Genomic DNA, 16,824 nt, shown 5'->3' with positions numbered 1-16,824 from the left:
GCCCTGGCAAACCATAACCAGGCGCAGCTGGCAGGAGGGCAGTGCCCGCTCTTTGCTCCCAGCCTGCCCCAGCAGCTTCAGGATCCTGGCAGTGCTGTCCTGTTGCAGCACTTGCACAACCCAACCGCTTAATGAGATAAAAGAATGACCAGGAGGGCTCCCCCTGCTCCACATTTTCCCCTTCAAAACCAGCTGCTTTTTAGCACAACACGAGGCTTTCTCACCAAAGTACTGCATTTGATCCCCAAAATAACACATTTTCTCCCCAAAATACCCATTTTTGTAACCAAAATACATCAATTCCTCCACTTAATAGCAGTTTATGTCAAAATTTAAACATTTTTCGCCCGAATATCACTGTTTATCCCAGTAATAAATGGTTCTCTTAAGTATCACTCTTTATCTCAGCACAAAGACATTTTCTCCCTAAAATGCTACTTTTCATCCCCAAAGGATTTTTCCTCCTTAAAATGATGCTTTTTAGCAAAATAGGATGCTTTGTCCTGAGAGTACCTTTTTTGTCTCCAAAATACGACAGTTTCTCCAATTAATACCAATTTCTGTCAAAATTCACATATTTTCCCCCAAATATCACTAGAACAAAAATATATCCCAGAACAAAAAGGTTCTCTGTTAAGTATCACTTTTTATCACACCAAAAAGACATTTTCTTCCCAAAGTACTGCTTTTCATTCCCAAAGATGGCATTTTCTCCTTCACATGCTGCTTTTTAGCACAATATGATACTTTCTCACCAAAGTACTGTAGTTGTTTCCACAAAATTACACATTTTCTCCTCAAAATACCCTCTTTCGTCTCCAAAATATGAAAGTATATCCACATAATATCAGTTTATACAAAAAATTAAAATAAAAAAAATCCCCAGAATGTCAGTATTTGTCCCAGAAATGTTCTGTGGTTCTCTATGGGTCCTGTGGGTTCCTGCCCCTCACAGACTGTGTTAACAGACCACCCCCGAGACCCCACCCCGGGAATTTGTCACTTGCCAAGGACAAAGAGGGGACAAAGAGACAGAGGTGGGGCCGGGTGATAAGGAGAGCAGAAACAGCCCCATCCATGTCACCTTGTCTGCAGTAGGAATTGGTGGCCATTGTGTGTAGAGCCCCATAGGGACCCATAGAGCTCATAGCTTATAGGCAAAGCAGAAGCTTATGGTACAGAGCTTATGGAGCAAAGCTATGGGGGTTATGGGACAGAGTTTACAGTGCAGAGGTGCTTCAATCGGACACAGTGGAAACTGTGGGGAAAACTGGGAAATGCAGGGCAGAGTCAACCTGGTATCTGCATGTAGGTTTCTCCAAAAGCAATACAAGAGTTGGTAAAAAGTCTGCAGGATCAAATGGTGAACCTTGGGGAACAATTACAAAGAGAAAAACATAATTCACTTTTGTTGGAAAAGGCTTTTAAGGAGCTGTTAACGTGTAGGGATAACAGCAATGCTGTCGTTCATAACTTGCCTCAAGAAATAATCCATCCTCTAGAAGGATTGAAAGAAATAAAGTCCAGAGTTCCAAATTAGAGGACTCAGCAACCCAGATGCGTTCTTTGATAAAAACTGAAGGTGCATTTGATCACAGTGAGGATCTGGACCCTCAAGTGAATGTTAAAGAAATTCCCTTTTCTGCCACTGAGTTAGCAAAATTAAAAAGAGATTTTGGCCGCTCTCCAAAGGCAGAGTATGTATGGAGGGTCAGTCTCACTGGTGGAGACCAAATACTGTTAACTGAGAAGGAAGATGAAGGTTACTGGGGACCAGGAGTATTTATAACGACTGGCAACAGTAGTTAAAGATGTTCCTTGGTCCTTAACACAGAGGGCTGCCTATTGGACAGGTGGTCTTAACCCTTTAGAGAGGGGAGAGATGGGTGGATAGATGAGTGGACGGTGAAGTGGATCGAGAATTGGCTGACTAGCAGAGTGCAGAGGGTTGTCCTTGGTGGTGCGGTGTCTGGCTGGAGGCCTGTAACTAGCGGTGTCCCCCAGGGGTCTGTGCTGGGTCTGGTCTTGTTCAACGTCTTCATCAACGACCTCGAGGAGGGGATAGTGACCACCCTCAGCAAGATTGCTGATGACACAAAGTTGGGAGGATTGGCTGACACGCCTGAAGGCTGTGCTGCCATTCAGCAAGACTTGGACAGGCTGGAGAGGGACACCTCTAGGTACCCCGACTGAATCATAGAATCATAGAATCATAGAATCATAGAATCATAGAATTATCCAGGTTGGAAAAGACCTTGAAGATCATCAAGTCCAACCGCAGCCTAACCAGTACCCCATCTCTAAGAAAAAAAAAAAACAAAAACAAAAACAAAAAAAAAAAAAAAAAACAAAAAAAACCCAACCTCTGCTAAATCATATCCCTGAGTACCACATCCAAACGGCTCTTAAACACATCTAGGGATGGCGATTCAACCACCTCCCTGGGGAGCCCATTCCAGTACCTAACCACCCTTTCTGTAAAGAAGTTCTTCCTAATATCCAACCTAAACTTGCCCTGGCGCAACTTGAGGCCATTTCCCCTCGTCCTGTCACGTGTCACTAGTGAGAAGAGACCTGCCCCACTCTCACTGTAAGAACCTTTCAGGTACTGGAAGACGGCGATAAGGTCTCCCCTCAGTCTCCTCTTCCTCAGGCTAAACAGCCCCAGCTTCCTTAGCCTCTCCTCATAGGGCTGATTCTCCAAGCCCTTCACGAGCCTCGTTGCCCTTCTCTGGACCTGCTCCAGTACCTCCATATCTTTCTTGTGCTGAGGTGCCCAAAACTGGACACAGTACTCGAGGTGAGGCCTCACCAATGCCGAGTACAGGGGCAGGATGACTTCCTTAGTCCTGCTCAGCACACCATTCTTGATACAAGCCAGGATGCCGTTGGCCTTCTTGGCCACCCGGGCACACTGTCGGCTCATGTTCAGCCGTGCATCAATCAGTACCCCCAGGTCCATTTCCTCCACACAGTCCTCCAGCCACTCCGCCCCAAGCCTATAGCGCTGCCTGGGGTTGTTGTGGCCGAAGTGCAGGACTCGGCATTTGGCCTTGTTAAACCTCATTCCATTGGCTTCAGCCCAGCTCTCCAGCCTGTCCAGATCCCTCTGTAGGGCCTCGCTACCCCCAGGCAGATCCACACTCCTAGCCAATTTAGTGTCATCTGCGAACTTACTGAGAGCGCACTCAATGCCCCCATCGAGGTCATCAATAAAGATGTTGAAGAGGACAGGCCCCAGCACCGACCCCTGGGGAACACCACTTGTGACCGGTCGCCAGCTGGATTTAACTCCATTTACCACCACTCTCTGAGCCCGGCCCTCCAGCCAGCTCCTTACCCAGCCGAGAGTGTACCCATCCAAGCCACGGGCTGCCAGCTTCTGCAGGAGAATAGTATGGGAGACAGTGTCGAAGGCTTTACTGAAGTCCAGGTAGACCACATCAACAGCCTTTCCCTCATCCAGCAGATGGGTCACTAGATCATAGAAGGAGATCAGGTTGGTCAAACAGGACCTGCCCTTCATGAACCCATGCTGGCTAGGCCTGATCCCCCGGTCATCCCGCACATGCCGCGTGATCTCCCTCAAGACTATCTGTTCCATAACCTTCCCTGGAACCGAGGTCAGGCTAACAGGCCTGTAGTTCCCTGGATCCTCCTTACAACCCTTCTTGTAAATGGGAGTCACGTCAGCAAGCCTCCAGTCTTCTGGGACCTCACCAGTCAACAAGGAGAGCTGGTAGATGATGGAAAGCGGCTCGGCTACCACCTCTGCCAGTTCCCTCAGCACTCTCGGGTGAATCTCATCCGGCCCCATGGACTTGTGGCAGTCCAGCTGGAATAGTAAGTCTCTGACCGTTTCTTCCAGAATCACAGGGGGGCTAGCGTGCTCCCCAGCCGAGACTACCAGGTCAGAGAGAGGAGTACCCTGAGGATAACTGGTCTGACCTTTAAAGACAGACGTAAAGAAGGCATTCAGAACCTCCGCCTTTTCCTTATCCTCAGTGGTCACATTCCCAGCCTCATCCAGTAAAGAGTGGATATTCTCCTTTGTCCTCCTCTTACTGTTAATGTACTTATAAAAGAGTTTGTTATTCCTTTTCACCCCGGCGGCCAGGTTAAATTCGAGCTGGGCTTTTGCCTTTCTGATTTCACTCCTACATATCCTAACGACTTCCTTGAATCCATTCTCAGTTGCCCGTCCCTCCTTCCACAGGCGGTAGATTTTCTTTTTCTCTCGGAGCCTCAAGAACAGCTCCCTCTTCATCCACCCCGGTCTTCTTCCCCGCCGGCTCATTTTGCAGCTCAGGGGGACCGCCTGCTCCTGCGCCCTTAGGACTTCCTTCTTGAAGAGCAACCAGCTCTCTTGGACCCCTTTGTTTGCTAAGACTGAATGCCAGGGGACTCCCCCTACTAGTCTCTTGAACAAATCAAAGTCCGCCCTCCGGAAGTCCAAGGTAGCAGTTCTATTATTCCCTCTCCAAGCTCCACTATGAATCGAGAAATGTATCATTTCATGGTCACTCTGCCTAAGGCAGCCCCCAACCTCCACATCTCCTACCAGACCATCCCTGTTCGTGAACAGCAGGTCTAGTGGGGCAGTTCCTCTCGTGGGCTCTCTGACCAGCTGCATCAGGAAGGCATCCTCTATGCACTCCAAAAACCTCCTAGATTGTTTCCTCTGTGCTGTGCTGTACTCCCAGCATATGTCGGGGAAGTTGAAGTCCCCCATGAGGACAAGAATCTATATACATTTCTTTTTCAAATGCCAGGGTGAATGGTATAACTAATTGAACAAGTGCACAGGTGCCTCTCCAGTTAGATGGTTAAGTTGGACCATAAAATCTTTCCCCCACAGTACCACCAGAGATCTGCCCTGGAGATTCCCAATCTTGAATAATTTCCTGCTCAATCCTCCGTAACATTCAAGACCTCACTGCATAAGGAAGTTTCCTATAGGCCTGGTAGCCTTCACACCATGCCGTGAGAGACAAGCTGTATGGTAACCTACCCCGCTGTAGAGATTGCAGGAGGGATCTTGACATCTGTATCAGGCATTGGAAGAAACAAGAGAGAGAGAGATCTGCAGTCTCTGTTTCCCCAGGCAGATTTCTCTTGGTACAGGGCAATCATGCATCGCATTCTCTTGGGGTCCTTGGTCCATCCCAGCAGAAAGGGCACCACCTGAGCTATGGGCCGTCCCAATGCACAAGCATAGCAATTGCTACGGTTGAGACTCTGGACAGTATACTTAATCCATTCTACCCAGGCATTAATGGCCCTATATCTTGTTTCGATTTCCAGTGTTTGTCTAAGATCTTTTATCTCCTTCACTGTCATAACTGCAGGGTTTTTAGGAAGATTTTCTACCCCTTTTTAAGCTCTTCCCTATTCTGGGTATTTTCAAGGAGTGTATACGTCCAGCCTCAATAGGCAGTTGTCCACCATACATCATTCCATACACTACAAGAGTCCCTTATTCATATCAAAACTATCAGTTGGTCCCTCCCCTGCATTATTGTCAAATTTTACATTTTCCAGATAATTATCAGGATAACAAAAGGGTACAATGGTAAAAACTTCGTGTTACAACATGGAAAAATTTTGTTGAGCATTAGTTCTATATAGGTTATAATAGTATCCCACTTACATGTACAATTTATTTACCTATTCGAGGAGAAGTTAAAGGTTAGTTAAAATAATAATAAAAAATACACATATAAAAAAACTTTTCATGATTTCCTTCTAGTTCTTATCTTTTAAAGACTTTTCTGTGGCAACAGTTCCCACGCCTCAGGGCTAGTGGATGCCTTTACCAGTGTGTAGTGAGTCCATCCTTTCTTGACTGTCCTCACAGCTGTTTCAGTCAGTAGAAGTACTTGGTACTTGGAATGGTCCTTCCCAGTCAGGCTGCAGCTTTGCCTCCTTCCCCATCTGGATCAGGATCCAGTCCCCAGCTTGAAATGGGTACTCTTATCGTATTGATATGCTGATTCCCTTCAAAGCTACTTTTATTCTGTCCCAGGTGCGCTTCTGCTATCAGGGCGCCCGCCATTGCAATCGTGAATAAAAACTGCTTTTATCAGAGATACCGTACTGACCAAAAATTATTGAGGATATTTCCAACAGCTGTAGTCTCATATCCCAAATGTGTCACTTGCTCTTGAGTTGTTTGTGCTTTCTGTAAACCAAGAAGCTCAGCAAACTCTCAGTCTATTGTACACAGTCCTTTTGTTGCTGTGGCATCCACGTGCTGCAGTAAAGTTTCACCCTAGGACGGAGGAATCCAGGTCTCAGGCTCGTGAGTTGACCGTCATTAAGCTGTTCTCACAACCCTGGGTAACACTGTCCAGGTTAACTGAGACTCTTCTCCCCATATTAAGGCTTTCCTATTCTAAGGCAAATAACCTTAGGCTTCCTTTGGCCAAACCAGGCGGGAGAGACATCCTTCAAATCCAGAAGGTAAACTCCACCTATTCGCCCCTTAACTTGGTTAATAAAGTGCATGGATTTGCCACCACTGTGTATCCATTCAACAATGCTATTACTTGCCCTCAAGTCTTGTACCAAACTATTGCACTTGCTATCAGAATTGGAATCCAAACTCCAAAAAGTTATCTTTTATTTCACTTACCCTTCTACAGTTGCATATCCCCAAAGGACACTGCTTTACCCTGACTGGGCAAGCTCTTGCTTTTAACTTCTATTTAGGGCTTCATGTTTGGCCCCGATGCCCCCACCGCTAAGTGTATCATATCTGGGATTGCTGTAACTCCTGGGGCTACCACAATGTTTTGCCCAGTATGTGTTAAAGCCAGAGTTACAGTTTTTAATCAGTCAATATTGTTGCACTCTTAGCTCCAGTTTTATTCAATTTCTTGCCAGAGTAACCTGACAGGTACAAGAATTTCTGTTTTCCTACTTAGCTTATACTTAATTAATCCAAAAACAAACCCCCCAAAAAAAACAACCAAAAAACAAACAAACAAAACAAAAAAACAAAACAAACAAAAAAACCCAACCATTTTCATGTTGGGCGGTAGCTTCTACTATTGAAACAAAACCATCTACAAGTGCTAAGGATACCATATCCACCAGAAAATAAACATCTTAATCCTGCTTTCCTAGATGCAATTGCCCATTGCAGTTTGCACACTGCCTTCCTTCCAGTGGGGAAGAGCCCCACCTCCGCCACTCCCCACCTCTTCATGACTGGATCTCTGCATCCTACCGCACTATTCAAACACCACAACAGTAACAGCTTGTCATAGGTTACCCTAAAATCTACCTGCACCCATGACAGGGGGGCAGTCGGCCCGCAGGCCTCTGGCCCAGAAGGAAAAGAAAAACAGGGAAAAGGAAATAAATACAGCGACAACGATCTAAGGAGGCACACTTATTTACTAAATACTATATCGGAATACAGAATAACTCAATATAATACAATATAATTAGAATTAAGGCTAACGAATCAAGTAAAATAAGAGAGAGTGAGTCCCGAAACCGAGAGGCCTACTGTAACTCTAGGCGAAACGGCTGGAACGCTCCCACACGGCTCTCCCCCTGGCTGGCAGGATCCAAGAGAGCGAGTCCAGCACTGAAGTGAGATTATATAGTCCTGGTCATATGACTGACCGTGGTGTTCCCTGGGACATTCAGTCTTCCTTCTGTGAGCAGCAGATTCGTCAAAATTATCTATGCTTAACATGATGTTATGATGTGGAACACTGATAGCAAAATTACAAAATTGCAAAACCATGACACGGCTGTTCTTATTCCCAATTCCCTTACTATCTGTTTGTCAACATCTTCAAGATGTTTGTTCAACATCTTCATCAGTGACCTTGATGAGGGGATAGTGACCACCCTCAGCAAGATTGCTGATGACACAAAGTTGGGAGGATTGACTGACACGCCTGAAGGCTGTGCTGCCATTCAGCAAGACTTGGACAGGCTGGAGAGCTGGGCAGTAAGAAACCAGATGAGGTTTAACAAAAGCAAGTGTAGAGTCTTGCACCTAGGTAGAAATAATTGCATGCACCAGTACAGGCTGGGGGAAGACCTGCTGGAGAGGAGCTCTGCTGAGAGGGACCTGGGCGTCCTGGTGGACGACAGGTTGGCCATGAGCCAGCAGTGTGCCCTTGTAGCCAAAAAGGCCAATGGCATACTGGGGTGCATTAAAAAGAGCGTGTCCAGCAGGTCAAGGGAGGTGATCCTCCCCCTCTACTCTGCCCTGGTGAGGCCTCATCTGGAATACTGTGTCCAGTTCTGGGCTCCCCAGTACAAACAACACAGGGATCTCTTGGAAAGAGTCCAGCGGAGGGCCACAAAGATGGTGAAGGGCCTGGAGCATCTCCCCTGTGAGGAGATAATTAGGGAACTGGGTCTGTTTAGCCTTGAGAAAAGAAGGCTGAGAGGGGACTTGATCCAGGTTTACAAATACCTGAAGTGTGGGAGCCATACTGGCAATGCTGGTCTCTTGTCAGTAGTGCATGGGGACAGGCCTAGGGGTAGTGGGCTGAAACTTCAGCATAGGAAGTTCCACACGAATGTGCGCAAGAACTTCTTTACGGTGAGGGTGACGGAGCACTGGAACAGGCTGCCCAGGGGGGTGATGGAATCTCCTTCTCTGGAGATATTCAAGACCCTCCTGGATGCCGACCTGTGTGACGTGGTGTAAGGAGCCTGCTTTGGCAGGGGGGTTGGACTCGATGATCTCTAGAGGTCCCTTCCAACTCCTACAATTCTGTGATTCTGTGATCCTGAAACTGTAACACTAACTGTAAAATTTAGATTTACTTGTTGCTCCTTTGTTAGTGAACTCCTCATAGTTCCCGACTGCTTACCTTCTGTCCTGCAGAACGGTGTGGGTGTGCATGTCTCCAGTCTCTCCAAAGTTCACTCAGGCGACACTGCTGATCCGGGCTCGCTCAGCTGCAGCTTGATTTGCTCCACGCAGTGGGCGCCATTTGCAGCGTTTGAAACACGGACTCAGATGTGAAGGATCCAAATCGTTTATTACAAGCTCTCCCATCCCTTATATACTTTCACAAGTTTTTGTTTTCTAACTTTCCCATCTGCCCTTAGAACTTTCCCAGCCACCTTTACATGACAACAAACCACTCTACAAAACACTTTTCAACTGTCCATGCAGGAATATATCCAATCAGAGCTGAGAGTCCCTTCTTCTCCTTCTAGAGGTATCATTCATTCTCATGCTGTTTATCTTGCTCCACAGCTGCTGCTCTGAACAGCTTTTCTTGTATTCCCACAGGTACCGATTGCTACAAAGACAGTGCACAGACGGCAGTGCCGCACTAACAGGGATTCCTTGCTCCCCATTCATGATTTGATTTGCCTGCTGGAGAATCAGGGAGTGATCAGCAAAACTCACTCACCTTTAACAGCCCCATATGGCCAGTGCGTAAAGCCAGTGGAGAACGGAGGCTGACAGTAGACTACTGTGGCCTGAATGAGGTCACATCCCCAGTGAGTGCTGCTGTGCCAGACATGTTCGAACTCCAGTACAAGCTGGAGTCAAAAGCAGCCAAATGGTATGCCACCATTGGCATTGCTCATGCCTTCTTCTCCATTCCTTTGGCCGCAGAATCTAGGCCACAGTTGGACTTCACCTGGAGGGGCATTCAGTATACTTGGAACTGTTTGCCCCAGGGGTGGAAACACAGCCCAACCATTTGCCATGGACTGGTCCAAACTGTATTGGAACAGGGTGGTGCTGCTGAACACCTGCAGTACATTGATGACATTGTTGCGGGGGGCAATACAGCAGAGGGAGTTTTCACAAAAGGAGAGCAAATATTCCAAATTCTTCTACAAGCCAGAAAATTCAGTTCCTAGGTATAAAGTGGCAGGATGGACATCATCACATCCCAGCAGATGTGATGGACAAAATCACTGCCATGTCTCCACCACCTAGCAAGAAAGAGACACAGTCTTTCCTGGGTGCAGTGGGCTTTTGGAGGATGCACTATCCAAATTACAGCCTCATTGTAAGCCTCCTTCATCAGGTGATGCAGAAGAAGGATTTTGCATGGGGCCCTGAGCAGCAGCAGGCTTTTGAGCAGATTAAACAAGAGATACCCCGTGTCGTGGCCCTGGGGCCAGTACGGACAGGACAGGATGTAAAGAACATCCTCTACACTGCCGATGGAGAGAAAGGTCCCACTCGGAGATTGTGGCAAAGAGCCTCAGGAGAGACCTGAGGCCGACCCCTGGGATTTTGGAGTTGAGCATACAAGGGGTCTGAAGAGTGCTACACTCCAACTGAGAAGGTGATCTTAGCCACATATGAGGGGATTCGGGCTGTTTCTGAAGTAGTTAGTACTGAAACACAGCTCCTTCTGGCACCTCGACTGCCAGTGCTGAACTGGATGTTCAAAGGAGAGGTTCCCTCCACTCATCATGCTACCGATGCCACCTGGAGCAAGTGGATTGCGCTGATTACAGAATGAGCTCTGATGGGGAACCTCAATTGTCCAGGAATTTTAGAGGTGATCATGGACTGTCCTGAAAGTAAAAATTTTGGAACATCACCAGCAGATTAGGTGTCACGTGCAAAAGAAGACCCACTAAACAACAAGCTACCAGAAAATGAAAAAGAAATATGCTCTGTTCACTGATGGATCATGTCGTATTGTAGGGAAGCATCCCAAATGGAAAGCTACTGTGTGGAGCCCCACATGACAGGTTGCAGATGCCACTGAAGGAAAAGGATAATCAAGTCAGTTTGCAGAGGTAAAGGCTGTCCAGCTGGCCTTAGATGTTGCTGAAAGGGAGAGGTGGCCAATGCTTTATCTTTATACTGTCTCATGGATGGTGGCAAATGCCTTATGGGGGTGGTTATGTTAGTAGGAACAACATAACTGGCGATGGAGTGATAAACCTATTTGGGCTGCTGAACTTTGGAAAGACACTGCTGCCAGAACAAAATACATGGTTATAAAGGTGCATCATGTGGATGCACACATGCCCAAGATTCGGGCTACTGAAGAACAACAAAACAACCATCAGGTAGATCAAGCTGCCGGAATTGAGATGCCAGAATTGATTCTGATAACGGGACACATTTCAAACATTCCCTTAAAATACAGCGGGTTTATCATACCATGACCAGCTTCTGGTAAAACTGAACGACACAATGGGTTGTTGAAAGCTATGTTGAAAGCAATGGATGGTGGAACACTGAAGCACTGGGAGAAACATTGGGCAGAAGCCACTTGGTTGGTCAATACTACAGGATTTGTCAATCGTGATGGTCCTAGCCAGTACAGCCCCCTGCATACTGTAGAGGAAGATAAGATCCCTGTAGTACATGTAAAAAACACGTAGGGAAAAGCTGATTGGGTCCTTCCAGCCTCTGGAAAGGGCAAACCTCTCAGTGGAACTGTTTTTGCCTGGTGCACTTGGTGGGTGATGCAGAAAGATGGGGATGTTCAATGTATACCACAAGGGAATTTGTTGCTGGGGAAGTGCAGTCAGTAATCCTATGTTTATATATGCATATAGACCTGTGTTTGTAATGCATTTTAATTTTTGTTTATTTGTGTATATGTATGTATTTTAAGCATGATGTAGCAATGTAGAATAAGGGGTAGAATGTCATGGTTTGGTAATTTCTTTGCTATGGGTATTCCACATCAGAACATCATGTGGAGCACAGAGAAGAATAGCAACACATCCCAGAGGACCTCAGTTTCAATTAGATTGTATTATATTGTGTAATCTTGCATCCCAACATTGTAGTTAGTATGGAAAGTCTTCCTCCTTAGATCGTTACTGCTGCTCTGTTTGTTTCCCTGAGGCCAGCTCCCATCTCCCTACCCCTTTACCCTTCCAATTTTTGGGGGGCGGGGAGCCCAAAGGCCTCCTAACTACCTGTCATTGACATAAATTGATCGAGATAACACAGTGACACACTCCTGTGTGGATGCTCTGATGCAACTTCAATTCAAAACTCCTTTTGAAGCTCTTCCCACACTCAGTGCACTTAAATGGTCTCTCTCCTGTGTGGATGTGCTGGTGGCGCTTCATAGCAGAGAGTCTTGTAAAGCATTTTCCACACTCAAGGCACTTATAAGGTCTCTCTCCTGTGTGGATGAGCTGGTGGCGCTTCAAGCCAGAGCGTCTTGTAAAATACTTTCCACACTCACTGCACGTAAATGGTCTCTCTCCTGTGTGGACGCGAAGGTGGACGTTGAGGTTGGAACTGTTTTTGAAGCTCTCCCCACACTCAGTGCACTTATATGGTCTCTCTCCTGTGTGGATACGAAGGTGGTCGGTGAGGTTGGAACTGTTTTTGAAGCTCTTCCCACACTCAGGACACTTATATGGTCGCTCTCCTGTGTGGACGCGAAGGTGGTTGGTGAAGTTGGAACGATTTCTGAAGCTCTTCCCACACTCAGTGCACTTAAATGGTCTCTCTCCTGTGTGGATGCGAAGGTGTGTAATGAGGTTGGAACAGCTTTTGAAGCCCTTCCCACACTCAGTGCATGTATATGGTCGCTCTCCTGTGTGGACACGTTGGTGTGTTTTGAGTTGAAAACTACTTTTAAAGCTCTTCCCACACTCAGGGCATTTGTACAGTCTCTCTCTTCTGGGGATACACTGGTGGGAAGTGAGGCTCCCACTGTCCATGAAATTCTTTCCACAATCCGAGCACTCGAAGGCTCTCTCTCCTGTGTACATGCACTGCTGGCCAGTGGGCTGGAGGTTCCATTTCATGCTCTCTGCAGAATCACAGAACTCGTCATGCCTCTTTGCTGAGTGCGTGCACTGCTGGTTAGTGATGCTGGAATTTATTTTAAAGCTTATCTCAAACTCAGTGCATGGATTCTGCTTTTTCATCCAGCATGCATCCTTGCTCCTGGTTTCCTCAGGATGATTTGGACCTTTGGTGAGGTCCACTGGGTTCTTCAGTGTCATTCCCAGACACTTTCCCAGGGGCTTCTTGATGTGCTCACGCTGACCTTGCTGCAGGCCTTCCTGGGCATAACCACTGACTTCTTCCACAGAGATGCGATTCCGCTGTATTTCTGCTACGCAACTTCCCTGCTGAACCTCCTTTGTATTTTTGATCCCATCAGCTGCTGGATAATAAGAGGAAATCCAATAATAGCACACAGTGCCCAAAATAAGACACAGGCAGAGAAGGCTCTTACAGCCCCAACATTCCCCTTCCCTCCACCACCTCACCTGGGATGAGGTCTCCTGGCATGGCCTCAGGGCTACGCACATCTGGGATCCAGGGCTCTTCCCCTCCTTCAAGCAGGGAGATCAACACGGGCTTGGGGGCTGGAAGTGGAGCTTCAGGGAGAGAAACAGGGAACAAGAGAGCATTTCCCTCATGCTTGCACAGTGCTTGTTCAACAGCTCCACTCTGTGTCCCTCCCCATTGAGAAACAAACATTTGGGCCTGAATGACATCATGCCTACATCTTCCCTTGGAGCAAAGAATGCTTTGACATCTCTGAACACTGTGAATGGATATTTTTTCTTTCAAATTAAATTTGCAACAGATTATTTATTTTCATAGGAACTACCAGTGGTCAAGGCATCAAAATGTTGATGGCAATTGCATGGGAAATTCTAAATTCCACAGCAGTGTCCAGGGAGTCATCTGTGAGCTGGAGCTGGTTGCACCATGCAACACACAACACAAGGGCTGGTTTTCTGCCTCCTGGCTGATGCCTGCATGCCAGCACTGACTCTGCGGCTTTGGTCAGAGTGCCGTGCATACTAATCCCTTCTGAAACTCATGCTTCTCACTATCTCCTTTCCTGCTGGCACTGTGGTGTTAGTCAGTATGTAGCTGCATGGCGATTATTCAAGGCCCGGCTTGCAGAGGCTCATTCTCCACATCCAAAGGTGCCCTAACGAGGAGGAAAGGAAAACAATCACTCACCCAGCGAGGCCACGCACTGGTACGTCTCCAGCATCACGTCCCGGTAGAGCGCTCGCTGCGCAGGGTCCAGCAGCGCCCACTCCTCCCTGCTGAAATACACGGCCACCTCCGCAAAGCTCACGGGCTCCTGCAAGCAAAGAGGCTCCTTGCTGGGAACAGCCAAGGCCCAGGCAAGCAGCCTGCACAGGACACAACCCCCCATCCCAGCCGCTTCTCTGTACCCAGCATACACACACTGGCTGGGGGCACCTCCCTCTTCCCCTGCATTCACATCCCTGGCCCCTTGGCCTCTCCTGCCTGCTTCCCCAACCCCTACCTCAGCTGGATGTGCTGCGGCCATTTGCTGCTCTCCTGCAGCCTGCGATGATCACGGCTGGAAGGCAGAAGTTGAACTGGAGCCTGCAGGGAGAAGAGAAATGGCAGGGGAGCTGTGAGGGAATGCAGCAGTCCCAGTCCCAGCTCAGCCCTTCTGCAGGGCACTGCCTGGACTTGCAGAGGAAGACAATGAGCTGCAGCACTGGAAACAGTCTGGCTCAAAGAGATGAACCGTCACAAAGATATCTCAGACTGGGAGGCCGAAACAACTGATAGCTGACTCTTAGTTCAACAGCTGAGAATGAGCCGGGGACTTAAGACAAAGCATGGCAAGGAGGCAGTCATCTTAACCCAAAACAGGGAGCAGTCCAAGTGCCCCTCCAGCTCTTCTGCACTGCAGCGGGCTGCACTATGGGATCTGCCCTTGAGTAGGGCTGTCTCTGCAGCTCACACCTGCACAGAGATGCCTTGCAACTTGGCATCAAGACTCCTTCTCAATACAGATCTTCTGTAGAACACCCGTGGTTACTTTGGAGCTTTCATGTGTTCTCTAAGGGTCTTTCATAGAGAGACTGTGCAGGTTTGATTCCTTCCACACAAAGCCTTGAGCAAGGTTGGGACTAGGAGAGAATCCAGCCACATCCTACCTCCTTACCTCTGTGATCTGAAGACATGAGAAAGAAAGGGGAACTACTCTGAGCCTCGTGACTCAATGGCAGGGCCTCCTGTAGGCGTGTGTGTAACCCTACCCTCTATGCAGTAAATAACCAAGTGTATCCAGCCATACATGTAGTTGAGCAGCAAGCAGAGTTCACTGGGGGCAGTAAAAGAACGCAAAAGACAAAAGGTGCTATCAGCATCGTGTCAGGTTTGGAAGTGACATATGAACCAAAGGAGAACTGCACCTGTCCCCCCAGAATCAAAAGCGATTGATAATCCACAATATTTATGCTGTGCTACACAGTGGAAGTTGTGCTGGAAATGCTTATACACAAAATAAACAAACACCTTCCTGAGTCACCTACAATCCTTCAGGCCACACATCCTCAACCTCTACGGTTTGGCTCCAAAGAGATGAGAAATTGCAGACATAGCACTAATTAAAGGCAGTGCCTATACACAGTTAAGGCAAACAGAGGCAGCAGAATGACGGCTTATTGTCTACCTTAGCTGCAGTTAAGGAAACTGAACAGTGATACCTGAGGAATGGGAAAGGGGAGTTTTATTGGAGGATTGAGTGGTGAAGAAATTTGAGGACATACAACAAGGACAGCCTGTGCCAACTGGGGGATCTTTACATTGACTGCAATGACGCCTAAAGGGGACGGCTACCCAGGAAAGTGCTGCAGAAATACTGTTAGAAAATGGTACGGCCATCCAACCATCCAGCAGGAGGTGCAGAAAAGCACCTAATTCATGGCAGAACACCGTGAATGCAGCCCCCAACACTCAAACACTGTGAGCCTCAGCGCAGATGGCATCTGCCAGCAGAGCAGCCTGCTGGAGCACCACCTCTACAGATCAGTGAGGGGAACACCTGGTAGTAAATGGATTAAATCCTCTGGCAGATCCTCTCAGGAGTGGAAGTAGCCTTGGGCTTGCTGAAATCAACCAAGCCCTCAGAAAAGGGTTGGGAAAAGTACTTTGTGAAGGAGACTTATATGGTTCTCAAAACCACCTACTGCTGATGTTTCCTACAACTGATGATGACTCACATTCCTCGGGTAAGGAAGTTCAACATAGCTTGGAGCGAACTGGATGGTACACATTTTTCAAATCAATAGGATGGCTTACTTAAACACATAAATAAATCAACAAAACATCCAACCATACGGAGATTATTTTCCATCTCCTGAGAATAGGGAGTATCTGACACCACTGCAGCCAGACCAGCCTGGGACGGTCACAACCACCACCAGCCAATGCTGTGCTGGTAATTTTAACTGAACTGTGAAGGCAACTTATCAAATAGTAGCAGTGCTAAACTGAACAATTAAAGCATTGTGGATTTATCCCTCTTTGTGATGGCATGACCTGTACAGAATTCAGCACCGAGACAATTCCCTGCTTTTCTTAGCAGCCCTTGGAAGGCAACTGGCAATGCTGCGCTCATTCTGCTACACGGCAGGACACAGTGATAAGGCCAGTGTTGTTAGATGAGGACAGAAAACCTCACCAGAGGCACTCAGTGCCTGTGTTCAGAATGTAGTGAGTAGGAGAACAAATTCTAACAACAACTACTCAGACGTCTAATCATGCACGGAAATGAAGCACAATTCAATATTTAAATGGAACTGGATGTCACTGGGATATGGCAGTGTAACTTCTTTTCCCACTTGCTATGGCTGATGCAAATGAGAGAGACTGTAGAGTGGATGGGGAGAGAGACGCATCCTGCTCACCCCTCCTCACCCTCAACCCCTCCTTCAGCTACACCCTCAGCTCCCTTCTTCAGCCTGGCCTTGCTCACAAGGCACTGCACACCAAGACAATGCATAACACACCAGGAAACGCCCCAGCTAAAACAGATGAACGGCCATAAAATTGCCTCAAAATGGGGACAGCAGAACTCTGCTTCAACGGCTGGG

The 16,824-nt window shown here is 47.5% G+C and overlaps 1 protein-coding gene across 1 annotated transcript in view; it reads right to left on the bottom strand.

Annotated features, from left to right (window-relative positions):
- Window positions 1-9,005: 9,005 nt before the first annotated feature.
- The window catches only part of LOC140265453 (uncharacterized), a 31,429-nt gene continuing 23,610 nt past the window's right edge, over window positions 9,006-16,824 (bottom strand). Inside the window, 4 exon segments of the mRNA XM_072361374.1 lie at window positions 9,006-13,106; window positions 13,213-13,323; window positions 13,922-14,048; window positions 14,238-14,279. Coding sequence (XP_072217475.1) covers window positions 11,899-13,106; window positions 13,213-13,323; window positions 13,922-14,048; window positions 14,238-14,279 — 1,488 coding nt within the window. The 3' untranslated portion in view covers window positions 9,006-11,898.

This window comes from Excalfactoria chinensis, unplaced genomic scaffold (genome assembly GCF_039878825.1).
Source record: "Excalfactoria chinensis isolate bCotChi1 unplaced genomic scaffold, bCotChi1.hap2 Scaffold_88, whole genome shotgun sequence".
Lineage (NCBI taxonomy): Eukaryota > Metazoa > Chordata > Aves > Galliformes > Phasianidae > Excalfactoria > Excalfactoria chinensis.
The sequence above is the reverse complement of the archived record's forward strand: the minus strand, read 5'-3'. Positions and strand labels throughout refer to the sequence as shown.